General features: G+C 51.2%; 1 protein-coding gene across 3 annotated transcripts; it reads left to right on the forward strand.

Annotated features, from left to right (window-relative positions):
• The first annotated feature begins 718 nt into the window (after window positions 1-718).
• Ca4 (carbonic anhydrase 4) lies at window positions 719-9,326 on the forward strand. 3 transcript variants are annotated; one of them, XM_020161568.2, is made up of 8 exons: window positions 726-883; window positions 5,236-5,289; window positions 6,451-6,606; window positions 7,238-7,383; window positions 7,494-7,589; window positions 7,805-7,871; window positions 7,981-8,144; window positions 9,011-9,326. In XM_020161568.2, the coding sequence occupies exons 1-8, from the start codon at window positions 826-828 to the stop codon at window positions 9,203-9,205; spliced, it is 936 nt and encodes a 311-aa protein (XP_020017157.2). In that variant the 5' UTR covers window positions 726-825; the 3' UTR covers window positions 9,206-9,326. The 3 variants fall into 3 exon arrangements, with proteins under 3 accessions (XP_020017158.2, XP_020017157.2, XP_020017156.2); XM_020161567.2 differs by having other exon boundaries at window positions 729-898; XM_020161569.2 differs by lacking the exon at window positions 5,236-5,289 and having other exon boundaries at window positions 719-898.
• The last annotated feature ends 10,051 nt before the right edge of the window (window positions 9,327-19,377 follow it).

Here is a 19,377-nt window from a genome sequence, read left to right on the forward strand (position 1 = left end):
CTCCATACCGCCGAAACAGAAAGGGGAAAAAGAAAAAGAAATTGGAGTAGTCTGGGAGGAAAGAGATGAGACCCAGAACATCTAAAACTTCTGCCTGAGAAAAAAAAGAACTCCCCCACCCTCTTCGGGGCCACCGGTTCTACAGCATTCACCGCCTTCAAAATTCTCCTCTCTCATCTTTCCGAAGCGTTTTTTTTTTTTTTTTTTTTTTTTTTTGGCGGTACTGGGGTTTGAACACAGAGCCTCATGCTTGCTATGCAGGCGATCTGCCACCTGAGCCACTCCTCCAATCCTGTTTTTTGTTGGAAATTTTCGAAATATTCCTCCTGATTTCTGCCTCCTGAGGATTACAGACGTAAGTCCCCGGCGCCTGACCGGAGGCTATTTCTCACCCCATCCCCAAACCCTAGGCCACTGCTTGGAGCCAAAATGATGAAAGTCAGGCATCTCGAGTAGTCACCCCTGTTGGTCAAGTACCTTTGGATGTTGCTTTCCAGTTCTCTGACCAGGGACAAGGATGGGCAGAGTGTGGAGAGGGCGCCGCTTTCTGCGCGGACAGAATGCGGAGTGAGGGGTCCTGGTGCACCCGACAAAAGCTGGCTGGGCGGGAGGGCAGGCGGGAGATCAGGGGAGAGCGGATCATTTCAGACCGGAGCCTGGACAAGGCGAGGGGAGGGGAGGCTCCGCCAGGGGGAGGAGCCGCCTCCCGCGTCCTGCTGTCGGGGCTCCCTCCCGTTGCAGCTCTGCTATAAAACCCCGGGCAGGCATGATCGCGACACCCCCAGCGCGTCCCCCGACTTGGCCGCGTCTTTGCCCTCGCGCACCATGCAGCTGCTTCTTGCTCTCCTGGCCCTGGCCTCGGCAGGGACCTTGGCTTACGCAGGTGACCTCGCCTCAGGTACCCCTCGCGGGGGACCCCTTCTGCGGCCCCAGCCCAGCGCTCCTGGGGACGCCGCGGCGCGTCGCTGCGGGGTGGCGGGCGGCTCCGGGTAGCGGTGCGCAGGCGGGTGGAGCAGTGTACACGCGTGGCCCAGCGTCCCAGGGCGACACCGGTGTGGTGTGTGAGTCTGTCATGAGGATGCTTGTCTAACCCGCCTCGGAGCACGCCTCCTTTTCTCGCCCTGGTCCTTCTCTGGCTGCCCGTGGGTGACCCTCTGTTCTGTAGCGGCTCAGGAATAGGTGACTAACACCCAACCCAGAACAAGGGCAGCAAGTTGGGTGGATGTGGGTCTTGGCATTCTCCTCTCCCCTCCTGGGTTCCTTCGCACAGAGTGACAGGTTCCTCTCTCCTCCCCAGTTCCCAAGTGCTGTATTGGGAGTCTGGCGGGGGGCACCAGGAGATCCGAGGCCCTGGCCAAGCCGGTCTTTCCGGCCAGGGTGATTTTCGTTTAAAGATTAATGGTGAGGCCGAGCTCTTAATTATTCCGCTAGGTGGGAGGTGGCAGGAGAGGCGTGTTAATATTTGATAAGGAGTTGAAGGCTCCCAGCGGCTGGCACCTTCTCCATTACCCCACAGCCCTTCACTGGAAGACCTCTTCTACTGCTGTAGTCCCTAGGGAAGCTATCCATCCAATGATTCTTGGTCTTCGCTCCTACCAAACTTCCCTTCCCTACATTAGGTGGTCCGCCCCTGGATAGGGGTGAGGGTTCCCTCCCCAGTAAAGAGGAAAGAGAGAGTGCCGGCCTTAGTTTGCCGCCTGGGGTGGGGGGGCGGTCTGGAGGAGGAGGGTGAGAGCGGCATCTTGCAGCAAGCACAAGGGAGTAGGAAAGAACAAAGAATATTGGTTTTTTTGGTTTTTAAAAAATTATTTGTAGGATTGGGTATTTGAAACCTACTAAACATCTGGGTTTTAGTAGAAAGCAAAATGTTTTGCAATTGACCTGTGCCTTGTAGCTGGATGGCCTTGGATAAGTCACTTAATCTGTCCTCTCATTTACAAAGCAGGGACAGTAATCCTTTAACAACACTCGAATCCCTTAAAAATTCGAGTAAATAACGGGTGTTAAGTACTTAGGCACCGGTAGGTGTAGTGCATGACGGTTGGTTATGAGGCTGTACCATGGCCTGGGGCCAGATGGGCAGGGATCAATCTCAGCTGGCCCCCTACCCCCTACACACGCACCAACTGCTCCCCTTTTTAGTGCCAGGGATTTCCCCCACCCATTCATCCCAAGGTACTTAAGGCTGGAGAGTGTGAGGTTGCATGTGCTCCGTTGACAGGAGAGGCTATTCCACGCCTTGAGAGCACCAGACCCCTGGCCAGGAGGTACAAGACTTTGCCCAGGACACACTTGAGTTTTGCTGAGCTGTTTTCAGGATTCCACACACACACACACACACACACCCCTCCCACTTTCCTCAGAGTGAGGGGGTGAGGTGAGCAAGGTTCATTAGTGAGGGCTTCTTTGGTCATCTCTTCTAAGGGTGGGGGATAGTGGTTGCGTGACTTGCAATGTTTTTTAGGTCTCTAACCCCATCTCTAACAAGGCAGGACCCAGACCTGGGAGCCAAGACTTCCCTTTCTCAGGCCTTCTTGGAAGTGACCTGAGACAGTGGGCTAGTAATTGTTTGCAAGGGTAGCTGAATGGGTACGGGAGTACAGGAGCCTGAGCTGACTGTGTCCTTACCACCTCCTGACTGAGAGCCAGCACCCCACTCTTACTCCATGACACAGACCCAAGCCCTTGCCTTGGCCTCATCACCATTGTATTTTCCTGGCTTCTGCCTACTGAAGAGGGTAGTTACAAGAGTGTTCAGCCAAGCAGGTCAAAAGTCTCTATGATTAAGACAGTGGATCAGAGGTCACCACTCCAACCCAGAAGCTGTAGCCAGAACCAGGGAAAAGCAGATTCCTAAGAGAAACCCAGCCTAGACCAGATGGGCCTCCAGGGAGATTGTGTGGGGCTCCACCCTTCAGAGCTGACTTCAGAGGATTCTGGGTTAAGCAGGGTTTCTCCAGAGTAGGAATAGCTTTCCCTTGGGTCTGCAGTGCAGAGGAAGGGCCTGACTCTCCCACGGAGGCCCCCTTCTGCTTCCAGAACTTCTGAGGGCTGGGGACAACACAGAGGAATCATAAGGATGAGGCTCTCAGTCCTTTTTTTTTTTTTTTTTTTAATTTTTATTTTATTCATATGTGCGCCTCTCAGTCATTTATCTCAGCAGACAGAAGCTCTGGGAGTTTGAAGGTAGCTCCTTCTGTCCCAGGAAGGCTCCCAGGGCTCAGAAAAGTGAGCTACCTCGCTGCAGAGATTAAGCAAGAGGCCAAGCAGGCCTAGAAGGCAGGGAACAGATTCCAGCCTCGAAAGAACTTTTCTGGCTTGCGAGAGGAGCCGCACCCTTTGCAGAGTTGGCCCACATGTTCTCCCGAATTGCATCCGCAGCTTTCAGGGGATGGACAGCCTGGGGAATACCTGCATCTCCAAAAACGCCAGACCTGCAGGGCAGCAGGCATGCTGGTACAGAGCTGGGAAATGTGAAAGTCCAAAGTAGCTCTTGGAGGCCAAGAAAGGAGGTCACTTTCCTGTAGATGCTCACTGTCCTGACCTAGAACCTTCCCCCAAGGCACTACCAAGAGGCTGACCTTCTGTGGATCCCTCCCCATCCTGTCGCCATTCCAGGGATTGCTCCTCTGCCCAGACCCAAGAGGAGATGGGGCTGGGGAGCAGTCCAGGAAGAAGAGAGTAAGCAACTGGGCCTGATGGCATAGACCTATAATCTAAGCACTCAGGAGACAGAGACAGGAGGATCCATAGTTTAAGGCCAGCCTAGGCTATTCAACAGGACCCTATCTCAAAAAATCAAGGGCTAGGGCTGTAGCCAAGTGGTAGAACACTTGCCTGGCATATCCAAGGCCCTGGCTTTGGTCTCTAGTACCACATTAGAAAAAAAAAAAAAAAAAAGAGGAGGTAGTTGATGAGCTGGGTACAGTTCTTTTCTTAGGAATTTCCTCATCCCTGAATTCTTTCCAACTCACTCCATGTCTTTCCTTTCCTGCCCCTCCTTGGCTTTAGCCATCTGCTGAGAGGAGGACACCAGAGGGAAGGAGGCAGGGGGAAGGGATTTTGCTAAATGCTAGGCTGCTTGGAATACTCTATACCATTTCATTTAATCCTCCCCACACGCCCATGGATGGGTGTGCTAGTCCCATTTTACAGATGATAAAGTTGAGGCCTGGAGAGATTAAAGGGACTTGCCCCTAAACCCACAGTTTCTAAGTGGCTCAGCCAGAATTCTAGCTCTGGATGAAGAGCTTTGTTCACACTGTTGGCTCAAGCTTCACCTCCTCCCCCAACTAATAGACGTTATTTTTCTAGCCATTTATGTTTATAGAAAAGATGGAGCAGAAAGTAGAGTGCCCACACACTCCTGGCTCCTGCATTTTCTAAGTTGTTAACAGCCTGCGTTGGTGTGTGTTATACTCACGATGCTGTCTTATATTAGAGATGCTGGTTCCACTGTCCTGTGAAGGTTTAGACAAGAATGGATTTAATAATGCTGCGGGGGGGGGGGGGGGGGGGCAGGGGGGCGGGGGGAGGTGCATTCCTGCAGATGGGGGGAAGCAGCCTAATCTCTTCCACTGTCTGTCAGCCCAGGAAGACACCTGGCTGACCTGCTCTATTGTCCCAGGAGGGGAGGAAGCCCTAATCCTCCTCCTCCCTCCATCAGAATCTCCTCAAAGATTTGGGGTGGGGGATGCCCAAGTGAGGAAGGGGGAGCCTCCTGCCAGGAGGAGGAGGGGGTGGAGCAGGAGGAGGAAGAATGGAGTGAGCTGTTCAGGCTCAGAGGGATGAACCCCTAAAGAAGAGTGACTTAGGCAAGATGACCAGATGAGTAGTTGGTGGGGGAGGGGAGTGTTAGAGACTTTTCTTTTCTAGTACTGGGAATTGAACCCAGGCATTTGCATTGCTGGGCAAGTACTCCACCCATGAACTTCCATCCCTTCCTATGCTTTTTTTTTTTTTTTGAGACAGGGTCTCACCCCAGACTCACACTTGCCATCTTCCTGCCTCCTCCTCCCAGAGTAGTGGGAATGCAGGCAGGCACCACCATGCCTCTCTCTTTCCCCTGGCTCCTCAGTTCCACACCCCAGGAATACTCCATTTCAACCCAAGGGAGGACTCTAATACCAGGGATATTCCCAGCCTCCGATCCACCATGCATACATACAGAGTTGTGTGCAACTCATAGATACTCACACATACACAAGGCTCACATTTTTCCTCTTTCTGCCCCAGAGTCACACTGGTGCTATGAGATTCAAACCAAGGAATCTAACTACAGCTGCCTGGGTGAGTACAACCAGTCTTGGGGACAGGCCAAGGTGGGGACTCTTCAGGTAGAACTGGAGACCCAAGAAGGGTGGGGAGGATGAGGGGTAACAGTGGCCCAGTCAGTTATCTGCTCATCCCACATACTCATACACACATTCCAGGTGCTCAGAGAACAGGGGACATAGTGACCTGTTCATCAGTCATTTCATTAGACCAGTCAGGTGGGGGAAGGGGAACTGGCACTTTCTGTCACTGAGAGGTTAAGCTCCCTGGAAAATAAATCAGCAGCAGCATTAAAGAAACACATACATTTTACTATTTCTCTCACAATGGAAGCTGGTTCTAGTCCAGTGGCACCTTTCCAGGTGGACCTGAGAGATAGAGAGATGGTTCTTGACCTTCTTTTTTTTTTTTTGGTGGCCTCACACACGCTAGGCAAACACTCTACCACTGGGCTATATCCCTAGCCCTTTTTGACACCTTTTATTCAATTGCTGATCTATTTCCCTGCTAGTCACTTTATTCCTGCCCTGCTGTGTTGAGGGACTGCCCAGCTGGGTGTTGGCGTTGGAGTTGCCATGGTACTGGGAACAGGCTCCTCCCAGTGTTGTTCCTCCTTCCCACTTCTCAGATAATGCTGTGCCACATGGAGTTTCTATCATAAGCAGTCCTTTGAGGGGGTCCCACTCCCCAGCTTCCACTAGCTCCTTTAGACTTCCAAACAAGGGCTGGCGGTGTGAGGCTGGCAGAGTGGCTCAAATGGTAGAGTGCTTCCTAGCAAGCACAAAGCCCAGAGTTCAATACCCAGTACTGTCAAATGAAATAAATAAACTTCCAAATGTCTCTGTGAAGTGTTTTATCATTGTAGTTCCCATTTAACAGTCGAGAATGCAGGAGCACTGAGAAGGATGTGCCTGGCTACATGAAGTCCCTAGCCCAGAGCTCACAGCCACCCATTGTCAGTCCCGTTTCCACCCTGGGCTACACCACAGCCAGACTCCCTGGCTTTGCCTGTGTGTCGGTGGAGGAAGAAAAGGAAAGCCAGGGAGGGGGAGGGCGGAGTTTTGAGACAAACATCCCTCCAGCATCCCAAGCCTTGTCTCTTGGGAGTTGACTGCTTAGACCTCCACCAGTAGGTAGGAGGTGCCCCTGACTCTCAGCCTCTCCTTCCCTGCTCAGGGCCAGACCAGTGGCCTGGGAACTGCCAGAAGAGCCGCCAGTCACCCATCAACATAGTCACCTCCAAGGCCAAGCTCAACCGCAGCCTGGACCATTTCTCCTTCTCTGGCTATGACAAAAAGCAAAAATGGACTGCCAAAAACAATGGACACTCGGGTAAGTCTCAGGTGGGAGGATGGAGAACCTGAGCAGGAATGGACTCCTGGTAACTCAGGGACCCTAACCCCTTCTGAGGACTGGAAAGGGTCCCTTTGCTGAGGAAGAACTGAAAACCCTGTGAAGGTGGGAAGGGGCAATCAGAGAGGGCTTCTGGACAGAGGGACACTCTGGCTGTGTTTTCAGTCATTTCATTTCGGGAAGGAGGGATGATTGCGAAGGCGTGGACATGAAGCAGCTTGGGGAGTTCCAGGAACCGGGAGCGGGAGTAGCCCTGTGCATATCGAGGACAGAGGGAAGCAGGAAGGGGATGAGCAAGGTCTGAGTAGGTCATCCAGGGCTGAAAAGGTTGGACATTACCCTGGGGACTAGATGGGTGTGACCAGGGCAGAGGCCCCTGGCAGAGTTGCATTTTTGGGACTGGGGGATAAAAGGAGGGGACAGGGAGGCTAGTGAGATGGCCTGGGAATTGTCCTACTGCAGCGTCCTCCTCCATCCCTCCCAGTCCAGGACCGGGGGCCATGAAGGGCAGAGGTAGGAGGAGAGGTCCTGTCACGGGGGAGCTAGGACAGGGGCTGGGCAGGCCAAGGAGAGACTGGTACGAGGACTCTGCCCCTCCTGTGTCCCTTAGTGATGGTGTCGCTGGGGAACGAGGTCAGTATTGCTGGAGGAGGCCTGGCCGCGAAGTACCGGGCCACACAGTTGCACCTGCACTGGTCCCAGGAGCTGGACAGGGGCTCGGAGCACAGCCTGGACGGGGAACACTTTGCCATGGAGGTGTGGGGCCTTTTCCCAACCCGTGCTCTGCTTTTTGTGTGTAGCCACCTTAGGTGAGAAGGGTGGCCCAGTTCCCTCACAGGTCTTCTCTCCATCCCTCCCCCCACCAGATGCACATAGTACATGAGAAAGAGACAGGGACCTCTAACAAGGAAGAGGAGCAGAACTCTGAAGACAAGATTGCAGTGCTGGCTTTCCTGGTGGAGGTAGGACTCCATTTCTCACTTCCTGGGCAACCAGGTGTGAAAAGCGGCTTCTCCTTAGGGTCCAGGGGCCTGGGGCAACCTCCCTTCTGTGCCCAGAGCCAGTGAGGAGCCCACAGCTCTCATCCTAGAAGATATGTCCCCTCAGCTCGAAATGAGCTGTTGGTCAACACTGGCTTCCCCAGGATCCCTCTCAAGCCCCCTTCCCTCCATTCCAGAGGGGAGACAAGATGAACAAGGGCTTCCAGCCCCTGGTGGAGGCACTGTCCAGTATCCCCAAACCTGGTAAGTCTGGATGGGGGAGGAGAGGGCTTCTTCCCACAAATGAAGGGGTGAGGGGGGTGGGGCAGCTGCTCTCAGAGGGAGGTGTGTGAGGGTTCTGCTCTGGCCGCAGACATGAGCACTGTGATGGAGAGCAGCAGCCTGCTGGATCTGCTCCCCGAGGAGGAGAAACTAAAGGACTACTTCCGCTACCTGGGCTCGCTCACCACACCAACCTGTGATGAGACGGTCATCTGGACTTTGTTCAAGGAGCCCATCCAGCTCCACAGAGACCAGGTACACAGGGCCTGGGCCAAGGAACCTGGCTCCCTTGCCTGTTTGTCCCCTGAGGTCCCTAGGGTGAGGGACCCCAGGGACTAAAATTCATTGGTTTAATCCTCAGACTTTTACTGTGGAGACAGGACAAACAGATCCGGTTTTTTCCTGCCTGGATTGAGGGCTGGGCAGGAGGTTGTGGACGGTGTAGTCTCAAAAGGCTTCCAGAAAAGTAGGTGGGATTTGACCAGGTTAGGACAGGGAGCCAGTATCCTAGGGAGAAGTGTCAACTTACGGGAGGTCCTGGGACTGGCCAGTGGCTTACTGGCTGTAGGAAGTACTTCATTCATTCAACAAATGGTATTCCAGTCTACAAGACACTAGCTTCTGAGGAGACAGCAATAAGCCAAAAGGCACAAATCCCTGTCCTTGTATTTTCATTTCATAGCTGTGATTCTCAAAGTGTGGTCCCTGGACCAGTGGCTGGGTGTTGTCACCAGTGGGAATGTACCGGAGATGCTAATTCTCAACCCTCACCCCAGACCTTCTGAATCAGAAAGTCTGAGGGGCCCAGGTGTCTGGAGCCCAAAAGTCCCCGGCTGATGCTAACCATACTCAAGTTACTGTAGTAACAGTCCTGACAGTACCAGTCAGAGTAACTTGCAGCCCCTCAAAACTCTGAGTTAAGGAAGGCTTGTGGGACCTTAACCCCCACAGTGCTGTGTACTTTACATTCCCTGTTCTTGTCTTGGTAACAACCTTGAGAGGTAGTGATTCTCAACCTCTCACTCCCGATGTGTCTCAGAGAGATGTACCTGGCCTGAGGTCACACAGCAGAGAGTGTGGTTTCACCTGCTCCAACCTGCTGAGCCCTGTCCCTTCCACAGATCCTGGCATTCTCCCAGAAGCTGTTCTATGACGAGGAGCAGAAACTGAATATGACGGACAATGTCAGACCCCTGCAGCGTCTGGGAAACCGCGAGGTGTTCAGATCCCGGGCCCCAGGACAGCTGCTGCCCTTGCCCTTGCCTACCCTGTGGGTGTCCATGCTCACCTGCCTGAAGGTTGGCTTCCTCCTATGAGGGCTTACTGCCGGACACGTGACCTTTGACCTCAGCCTTTAGAGGACTTGACTTCCATTCCTTATTTGCTTCCCAGTTTGGACTTTGGAGATGATTAAAATATGGATATATTTTTGAAGAAGCCATTTTACAAGTCTATTTGTAGCACCCACAACTACCTGCTTCCCTCATCCCTCTCCTGTTCCAAGGCAGAGGCCTTAAGGACTGGAGATTTCTTGCAAACAGGTACCACCAGGTGCTACCACCCTCTGCCTTTGTGAGTTCTCTGTTTACATTCCACCATCTGCTACCCTGACCTCAGAGAGGTGCCAAAGGCCACGTTGGACCCAGTATCTTCATTATCCAGTGGGCCCAGGATGGAGATACTGGTTGGAAGCCACCTTGGGGTGGGTGCCTTCTCTGGCCCAGGTGGAGAGTGTGTTTGTGTGGGGTGCAGCCTAGACTGGGCAGGGAACAGGTTGCTCATTTGTTTCTCAAATATCTTTTTTCTTGAGGGTACTGGGGTACCACTTGAGCCTCAGCCCCAGCCCTCCAGTGTCCCTTGAGCTTCTGTGTTTTCAGCACTGGAGCTCCATCTGTGAAGAGGTGGAGGTAAATGAGACACAGTGCCTGAGACATCAGATGGCACTGAGTGCTGTGGGGGACAGACCCAAGAAGGGCAGTTGCAGTTTACATGGGTGGCCAGGGAAGGAGGCCATCTGGAGACTTCAGTGTTGGTCTGGGGTGGGGGGTGGGGGGTAGGAGGGTGGAGAGCAGGGAGAGAAGAGGGGGTGTGAAGAGCTGCCAGGAAACAACAGGGAGAACAATGAGGGAGGAAGCAGAGCAGCAGAACTAAGTGATGGTGGGGGAGGGTGGGGCAGATCATCTACAGGTGCTGTAGGGCCCGTGAAGATTCTGGAGCCCCCAGAGATTTGCACTCAAGGACATGATGTGGCTGTGCTGTGGAGCAGGGGCTGCAGAAGTGAAGGCAGAGCAGGGGGATGGTTCCCAGGCTGCTGCTGGAGTTCAGAGGCAGAATTTGCCCACTGATGGGTCAGCAATGGATGTGAGAGGAATTGTGAGGGAAGGGCTCCATCCCCCATGTGTCTCTAGTGGGTTTTTCTCTCCTGGGGTCCAAGGAAGGAGAGGAGGACCCAGCCTAGTGGAAGGAGGTGGGGCAGGGAGGGTCCAGAAAAACGGGGAAGGAAAGAAGGGACCCACAGGCAACCCCCAAGATATGTTAGGCCCAGCACCATCGGACATGAGCGGCTCAAAGCTCTCAGAGGCCACCATTCAGGGCAGGACTGAATTTCAGAGTAGCTTGAGCTTGAGCATCAGGGAAGGGGTGGAAAACAGTCCAGGAACCAGGAGCCAGGCCAGGGCCCGCAGCTGCAGCTGGGGTTGAGGACCGTCACCAGTGTGTGTCACCACAGGAAGGTGGGGGCTACATAAGGTGCGGGGGGCAAGTGAGTCTTAAAAGGCCTCACTGCTGGTGGCCTAGGGAAGGGAGGTAGTTGTAGGGCATGACTTCTAAGCCTTCTCCCACTATGGCACCACCAGCCCCTGGCCACCTCCCAGCGAAGCCTGGGGAGAAGGAAAGGACTGTTCCCTATTCCCTCTCTTTACCACCCTCCCCCTCTTACCATTTGTGACCAAGAATAAGTGCTCCCTCCCCGCTTCACCAGTGACCACGAGGTTGGCATTGCTGTTGCCTTGACAACAGCAGGCAGCCCATGTCAGCAGGGGAGCCAGTTTTCCTTTGGTTCCCATGAATCATCTCTCTCTCTCTGACTCACTCTCTCTCTCTCTCTCTCTCTCTCTCTCCTGCCCGAAGGGACCAAAGCTGCCTCCTCCCCAGGCTCAGGACTCTAAGGTCGGGGCTGCCTCTCCTGCTCCCCATTGACCCCCCACACACACACCTTGGTCCCTGCCTTCAAAGTGCCTTCATGGATGACTTAAAGCTGAACCAGGAAGTCACAGCTTTTTGCAAGACACTAGGGGAGCCTTGGAGGGCTTCTCTCATGACCCTCCCTTGCCCAACTGGCCAGATGAAGTCAGAATGAGCACAGCTTGTCCAAGGCCCAGGGCTCAGGCCTCCTCCCCATGTCCCCCTTCCCTCCCTGTGGCCTGAAGGCTGGGCAGGTGCTTCCAGTACAGTTGCCCTAACAAAGTCACTGGATCAGTCACCCTGGGAATGGGCAGCTTATTCCTCTGACCTTGGCTCTCTCGCTCTAGACAGGAACTGATAGTGTCCTTTCCTGCAAATGAGTATTCCTCAAGAGCTTCCTCTTAGCCAGGCGCCGGTGGCTTACGCCTTTAATCCTAGCTACTCAGGAGGCAGTGCTCAGGAGGACCATAGTTCAAAGTCAGCCTGGGCAAAAATAGTTCATGAGAACCTGTCTTAAAAAAAAACCCATCACAAAAAAGGGCTGGCCGAGTGACTCAAGTGATAGAACGCCTGCCTAGCAAGCACAAGGCCCTGAGTTCAAGCCCCCCCGTACTACATACACAAAGAGCTTCCTCTTTTGAGTAAACCCACTCCCTCTGTGCCACCCTCACCAGACACCACCCTAGAGAAGGTGGCTCTTAGCTTCTTGATCCCCGTTTGCCTGGTTCCTGGGACAATTCTCTCAGTGGTGATAGGGGCAATCAAAGGCCCCTTTGAGCCTACTTTTTGTCACTTTTATTCACCCTTGAGTGACTGCATTGGATTTACATACACTTGTGCACTACAGATGCCAGGCCTGGGGAAGGAACAAGGACTGATAATTTTGGCCACAACCCAACTTCTGTGAGGACCACCAGCCCTTTTCTAGAAGGTTCCCAGCACAGAATATGAGGCACATTTGTTGAATGCCTACTATGTGCTGAGCACAGGACTCACCCCAGTCCTGTTTATGAGGTATTATGGAGAGGGATCAGGGACCCTGGGGTCAGAGCCTAGGGTCACCCTGTACCTCTTTAGCTCCCATGGCCAGCTTTCTCCTTTAGCAGAGTTGTTGGGGAAGACAGATGTCTGTGACAGGACCAGGTACAGTCTGCAGTCCCCTCTCCCACCCTCAAGATCTCCACTGGCTGCTTCCTATCTCCAATGGGCCACCTCTCTGATCCCCTGTTTAGGTTTGCCATCTGGGTGGGAGGGAGTAGGGCTAAAAATACTCTCCATGTGTTTAGATGATTCTTGGAAAATAAACTTCCCCATCTTGGCTCTCGGTTTGCACACTTGCTGGCCCAGCTTCCTGTGGTTCTGATCTAACAGTGGGAGGGAGAGGAGAGGAAGAGGGGTGTGGATGGGTCTGCAAGGAGCCCAGAGGAATGGGGGAGGCAGTGTTCCTGTGTGTGCACATGGACTATATAGGCTGTTGTGTCACAATACTTCAGGGAACGCCTGTACAGAGACCACACTGTGGTGTGCCAGGTGTGAGGCAACCCGCAGGCTCTGAGCGTCAGTGTGCTGGGTGGGAAGAGGTAGGGAAGCCTGTGGCCCTGCTGGCATGGCTCCTAGCTCTTAGCCATGGGTTATTCATCTGCAAAAGAGACTGAGTGTGGTCCTTCCATCGTAACTGACCTCACTATCCCTGTACTCCTGCTGATGACCTTGGGAGGAAGGCCAGGCCTGTCTGTGGGTGGGGCAGTGCTCCTGAACCTCTCATTACACACGTCTCAGTAGCTCTGTTTGTTTATCTGAGTGGGGACAAAGGCATGACCTCCTGTACGGATGAAGGACATGTCCTGGGGCCCAGGCAGGCTCAGGGAGGGGCTTCCTCTGGTGAGAGCTGTAGGACAGACAAGGCGCAAGCTAGTTCCTTCCGCTGAGATTGGAGACCTGGGAGGTTCTTCAGGTTGTTCCAAGTGTCCTGCTGCAGAGTCTGGGAGGACAGGGAGCAGGACACAAGGAAAGGAGATTGAGTAAATTTTGGAACAAGATTTTACTTTCAACAAGATTTAAACCTTTGTCCCGGCATAGTGGTGTAAGCCTGTGATTCCAGCTACTCAGGAGGCAGAGTCAGATGGATGGATGGCCAGTCTGGGCAAAGTTAGGGAGACACTATCTAAAAAACAAACTAAACGCAAAAGGACTTGGGTGTGGCTTAAGTGAGGCCTTAGGATCAATGCCAGTGCCAAAAAAAGAAAAAATAAAATATTTAATCTTTCAACAAATACTATTTCCTTTGTGCTGGAGACTAAGGATTCAGGGAGGAAAGGCCCAGTCTGGGTCCTTCCTGCAAGATTCTGGACAGATACACTGGGCACAGTAATTCCAGGTCTATGAGAAAGAGGCGAAGAGAAGGGTGCAGACTCCTGGAGCACAGACTCCAGAGTCACACAGACCTGGGGTTGATCCCCTTTCACTGCTGACTAGGTGCCTTTGGTGATTTAATTCACCTGAACCTCACTTTTCTCATGGATAACATGGGGGTGGTGATGGCATTTATCGTATGAGGTAAAGATAAAACAAGACATCAGGACAAGAGGACGTAGTATTTCGAAGCAATTGCAATTCTTGTTAGGGCACTGAAGACTAGGCAGGACCTGCAGATGGAGCCACAGGTGGAGGCCGGGCTTCTGTAGTCACAAGGTTCACCTCTGTGGCGAGCACACGCGAAGTGGGTGGTAATCCTCTCCCATCCAGGGCAGAGACCACAAAAGCCCTGTGGGACCCCTACTCTGCTCAGATTCTGAGGGACATCCCCCAGCACTCCGTCCCAACCACACAGAGGTGTGTACTGAAGCAAGCTTTGCCCAGGCTTCACCCAGAACATCAGGGGAGAGATGGGGCCTGGTTGAGACCCAGGGTGTCTCTTCCTTATTGGATGGGAGTCAGAGTTCAGCTGAGACCACATCGCTAGAAGGAAAGTCACCTTCACCCCTCTTGCTTTCTTGCTGTGGGACTTGACGAGGCTGGGACCACTCTCCTCTAAGCCTTCCTATCTCCCTTGCCAATTAGCCACAGGGTCACCAAGTCAGCCCTCTGCCATGTCCAGCTTTCCATTCTGGTGCTGTCCCTAGAGCTGTCACCAGTAAGCCGATCCTGTCCAGATTTGCAGCAGCCTCCTTCTAACACATGGCCTGTGCCTAGCCAGATAAAATACAGGTTGGCAGTTACCTTTGAATTTTAAATTCACAGCCAATAATTATTTTAGTGTATCCCCCAGATTGCCCGGGATGTACTTAGACTAAAGCATTATTTGATGTTTATCTGAACTCTAACTTTAAGCTAAGTGCCAGTCCCTCACATTTGTACTCCCTAGCTACTTGGGAAGATCACAGTTTGAGGCCAAGCAGGGGCAAATAGTTCGTGAGACCCCATCTCCAAAATAACCAGAGCAAAATGGACTGGAGGTGTGGCTCAAGTAGTAGAGTGCCTGGTTTGCAAGCTCTGAAGTCCTAAGTTCAAATCCCAGTCCCATAAAAAAAAAAACCTTTAACTGATTGTCGTAGAAATTTTTTTTACAAGGTCTGATGATCCTACCCCAATCCTACTTCAGGGAAATTGAGGCCAAGAGAGAAGAGTGGCAACCGCCACCTCTGCCTCCTTGTGCCCCTCCAGTCGGCCACATCTTTCAGGAACTGACTGATAGCAGATGGCTGAGTGGCTTTCACTCCTGAATGGTTCTGGTACTGTGCTCCCTTGGGAGGGCAGCTGGCCATGCTGCAGAGAGGGCATTGGAGCAGGCCCAGCTGCCTGTGGATTTCCTCTCCATGGTTTTCAAATGACTTGGGAGAGGCCAGTGCCAGGGAAATCTCTTTCCTTCTTCCTTGGTTTCTGCCTGACTCCACCCTGCTGGGCTGGAGGTCCCAGGGCTCCTTTCTTGTAACCCAACTTCCCTTTCATTCCAGCCACCTCTTATGGAAAGGAAACCTCAACTGCTATCTTGGATAGGGTAAAGAGGGACCCAGTGCCAGGGTTTTATGTATAAACTTTGGAGAGACTCAATTGTGCGGGACCTTGGGGGTTAGAGCACCCTGTTCACATCATAGCCTGAAATACAAGAAGAGTGGGGTCCAGACACCAGGAGGAAGCTGAGTCCCCTCAGCTCTGTCTAAATTCCAAGTTCTTCTCCCAATTCCTCTTACTTTGTAATCTCTTGATGCATTTTACTTTTTCTTTTTTTGAGAAGCTGACATGGTCAGATTTATTTTGAAAACAGAGGATTGTCACTAGCAGACATAGCTTACATGAAATACTAAAAACATACCTTTATGATTAAATTAAATGGCACATAAAGAAATTGTGAGCACTGGGAAAGGTAAAACAGGTAAATATGAAAGACAGTACAAAAGCAATTTTGCTTATAACACTTTTTCTATTTGATTTAAAATACAACATAAGATGATAATTGTAAAATTGTATAATAATTATAAAATTATATAATTATAAAATCACAATTATAAAACTGAATATAATTATTAAACTGTGGGCTTATAACATATAAAGATGTAATTTCCATGACAATAATAGCATGAAGCAGGAGAGAAGGAATGGAACTATTTAGGATCAAATTTTTATTTGTTATTTTTTTCTTTTATTTATATGTACATACAATGTTTGGGTCATTTCTACCTCCTTACCCCCACCCCCTTACCTTTTCTTTATCATTAGTTGCATGTGTATCTTAGGCCAGGCCCTTTGCAAGATAGTTTACTCCTGTTATCTCACTAGTCCTGATAGCAAACTTTAGAATTGAAAATCCCCCTAAACAGCCTATGCAGGACAGCAGGGATTGTCACATGTCCTGTTTATTGCTTGTGCTGTGATGTGCAGCCCAAAGCCCCACCCCTTTAAAGAAAGTTTGTCCCAGCCTCACAGTAAGCCGAACGGGCGGGGGAGGGGGTGGGGGGGCTGGATGCCTTCCGTTGTCATCTTCCTTTTTCCAGGTTGCCTCCCTCTGGCCAGTGTCTGGTGGGTGTGGGGGATACAGGAGGCTGGTTCAACTCAGAGTGTCTCCCAAAGCCCATTCCAGCTTCAGAGGTCTCCATGGGACCAATCAAGGTTATCTCCTACCCTCTGTGGCAGTTTCATGTCTCCCTCTTCCCAGCGCTGCTTCTGGCCCATCTTCCACAGGTGTGGGCCCTAGAAGCCCTCCTTAAACACTCCCCTGGCTTCCTGAGGAGCCCAACCTGCAGCCCTATGGCTCATGGATGCCCAGCCCTGTATGGAACACATAGCAGGCTCCCAGCAATACCGTGTGCTGGAAGAAACTCAGGTAGACGTTGCTGTTGTCTATGCTACACAAGAACAGAAGAGGAATAACAGCTACTATTTACTCAGGTGAAGTTATTCGATGTGATTTATGTGCCAATCTAGATATAGTAGTTTCTTCTGAAATGAGTATTTCTGTTTTCTCCATTTTCAGATGAGGGAAATGAGATGTATAGGGCACAGGGCTCCCAAGTAGCGGGCCAAGACATGAATCGCAGTAGTATGACACTCAAGCCAACTCCCTCAGAGTCACTAGGCTTTGTCACTTTTCTGAGGAAGCTGAGGCTCAGAGGCAGAGAACCATGCTCCTTGTCAGCTAATGTGGGAGTTGAACCCAGATCAGATCTTGCTGCTTCCCTTAAACTGACTGCTGCTGGCCTGAAAGTTCCTCTTAGACGTCCCCACTTGTAGAGAAGCTTCAGTGTAGAAATCACTAAACCCGTCAGAGTCAGAGGTTAGGACACATGCTATTTCCTAGAACAGAACGCTCTCCCCTGCCCCACCCCTTTCACGGTTCCAATCATAAGGGCTGCACATCGGCCAATCCCCAGCCAAAAAGTTGTCTCCTTGACAAAAAAATAAAAAAGAAAAGGTTGGCTTTTCTGTGATACTTCTCTGATCTCAGCCTACCTTTTCCCTATCAGGACTTTGTGGGAAGGGCTGGAGGATCAGCTCTCTTAGCCATCAGAATATCAGAGTACCCATGACAATGTGGCCACACTCAGGGGGTCAGGCAGCAAATGTTTGCAGGATTAATAGATACAAGGAAAAAATGATAGCAAAGAATGGAATGGAATTAACTTTCTTGGGTTGGGACTAAATATTTACCTTGCTCACTGGGCAATCCTGAGAGAAAAACCTGGTTTTCTAAGCTCTCTTTATGTGAGAGCTTTTCTAAGCTTTCCTTCAGTGGCTGACACAATTGATCTGGTTTTGTTGAGTTTGAGCAGCTGGGTGTATCAGGTGCTTGATCCTCGGCTTCTACTCTTCCTCAGATCCCTGTGTCCTCTTTAGGGAGTCCACTTCCAATCCTTGAGCCCCAAGAGGCTTTACCCTCAATTCTATAGGCCTAGCCTGGATAAAGTCTCCATGAGGCTACAGGTCAAATTGGGGCTTTGCTCTAGCTTAATTTAAGCTGATGATCCATGTTTAGTCCTGGGGATAAGCCATATCAGGAACTCCTTGTATGGTGACAGGACAGATTTGCCTGGATCTGCTTCCTTAGTGGCCTCCTGGGAGACATGTCTCTTGAGAGAATAGGGTAGGGTGAGACAAGTGGAATCCAAGGCAAGCTTCAGAGCTGTAGGGGAGAAGCATCTTGGAGTTTGTGTGGTGTCCACTGGGCAGCCTCTGGGATTCACATTGTGGTCTAAGGAGAATGACAGTATACTGGTGCTATGGTTTGGATATGGTTTGAGTGTGTTCTGCAAGTGTTCACATGCTCAAATTTAATCACCATTTTGAGGTATGAAGAGGGTAGGTACTTAATTCAGCTATGGTGTTTGGAAGTGGAGCTTTTGGAAAGTGATTAGGATTTGATAAAGTTATCAGGGTGAAGCCCCCCATAACTGAATGGTGGTAGATTTATAAGAGGAGGGAGAGAGAACAGATTTCTTTCTTTCTCTCTCTCTCCTCTGTCTCTGGACCGCCTTGGGACTCTGCCAGCAAGAAAACCATCACCAGATGCATTTTCAACTTTGCACCTCCAGAACCATCAGCCAAAATAAGCCTCTTCTTGATAAAATAGCTTATTTCAGTTATTTTGTGTCAGTAATGAAAAACAGATTAATATACATGAAAATGGGGAGTGTGATTTCACCAAAATACTAACGTGGAGGACAAGCATCTCTGCTTTGGGAACACTAGTGACGTACAGCTGCCCAGTCTGTGAGGTGATGCCTGGAGGAGGCTGTGGTCCGGCATTGAGTGACGTATCCACAGACTCAGGCAGTCTTGCCAGCAGACACCACTTAGCTAGAAAGTTCTAGTTTAAGGGCACACTTGAAATAGCCTCTGGAGCCTGCCATAAATATTTGGAGGGAGAGTGGGACTTTGCAGGGGGTAAGGGTAGGATTCAGTGAAATGTGTCATTACAGCGAGTGACCTTTCACTGTGGCTGGAGCAACACAGCTAGTATAGAAGCAAATCCATGGCGATGCCACAACTTGGGATTTGGAGATGCCTCAGGAGTGGGACTGAATCTGGCCTGTGTGCTAGCTGAGCACAAAGGATCAAAGTAAACACAATTACAGATGAAATGTGTCACTCAAGCCTCCAAGCATGGTGCCCATGCTGCCACTTCCAGAGGGAGTTATTATCTGGGCAGTGTAACAGGACACTCTGGACTCCAATATTTTTTCCAAGAGTTTGAGTTTTCCTACAAATTAACACTGATTACTTCTCCAAAGTCCAAATTAGGTGATTGTTTTCTTTCTCTTTCTCTCTCTCTCTCCCCCCTACTCCCTCCCCTCCCCCCATATTTATCACTTTTGGGTTGAGGTTTACCATTTCTATCACCGTTAAGAGGGATGAGCAAACCAGGTGGTCTCAGAAATTCTGGGGAAGAGACCAAGGTTGGAACTGAGCATAGTCGGGATTGAATGGACACAGGCAGCTGGGGAGCTGACTTGCTGTGTGAAGGGCCTGCCACCATGGCCAGATGGACATGTGGTATTTAGTTTAGAGCCCAGGCTGCCAGAATGCAAACACTTGGAGATAAATGGTCAGGCTCAATTGTTCTCTGTCCCTTCTCAGGAAAGGCAAGGAAGGAAAGGGCCTCAGTTTAAGGAGAGGCATTGTCCTCAGTGGGTTAAGCATCAACCAGGTAGCCTAGTCAGGCAGGGGGCCTGTGCAAGCACAGGATTCTCACGGTAGTAGCAGGAGGCTGCCTTTCACAGAAGAGCTTGTTCAAACTGTCTTTGGCATGTTGCCTCTGAAATCATCTGATACGATGCTACCAGTCCAGTTTGGAGCAAGAGACCTTTACTCA

The sequence above is a fragment of the Castor canadensis genome, chromosome 11, assembly GCF_047511655.1.
Source record: "Castor canadensis chromosome 11, mCasCan1.hap1v2, whole genome shotgun sequence".
Lineage (NCBI taxonomy): Eukaryota > Metazoa > Chordata > Mammalia > Rodentia > Castoridae > Castor > Castor canadensis.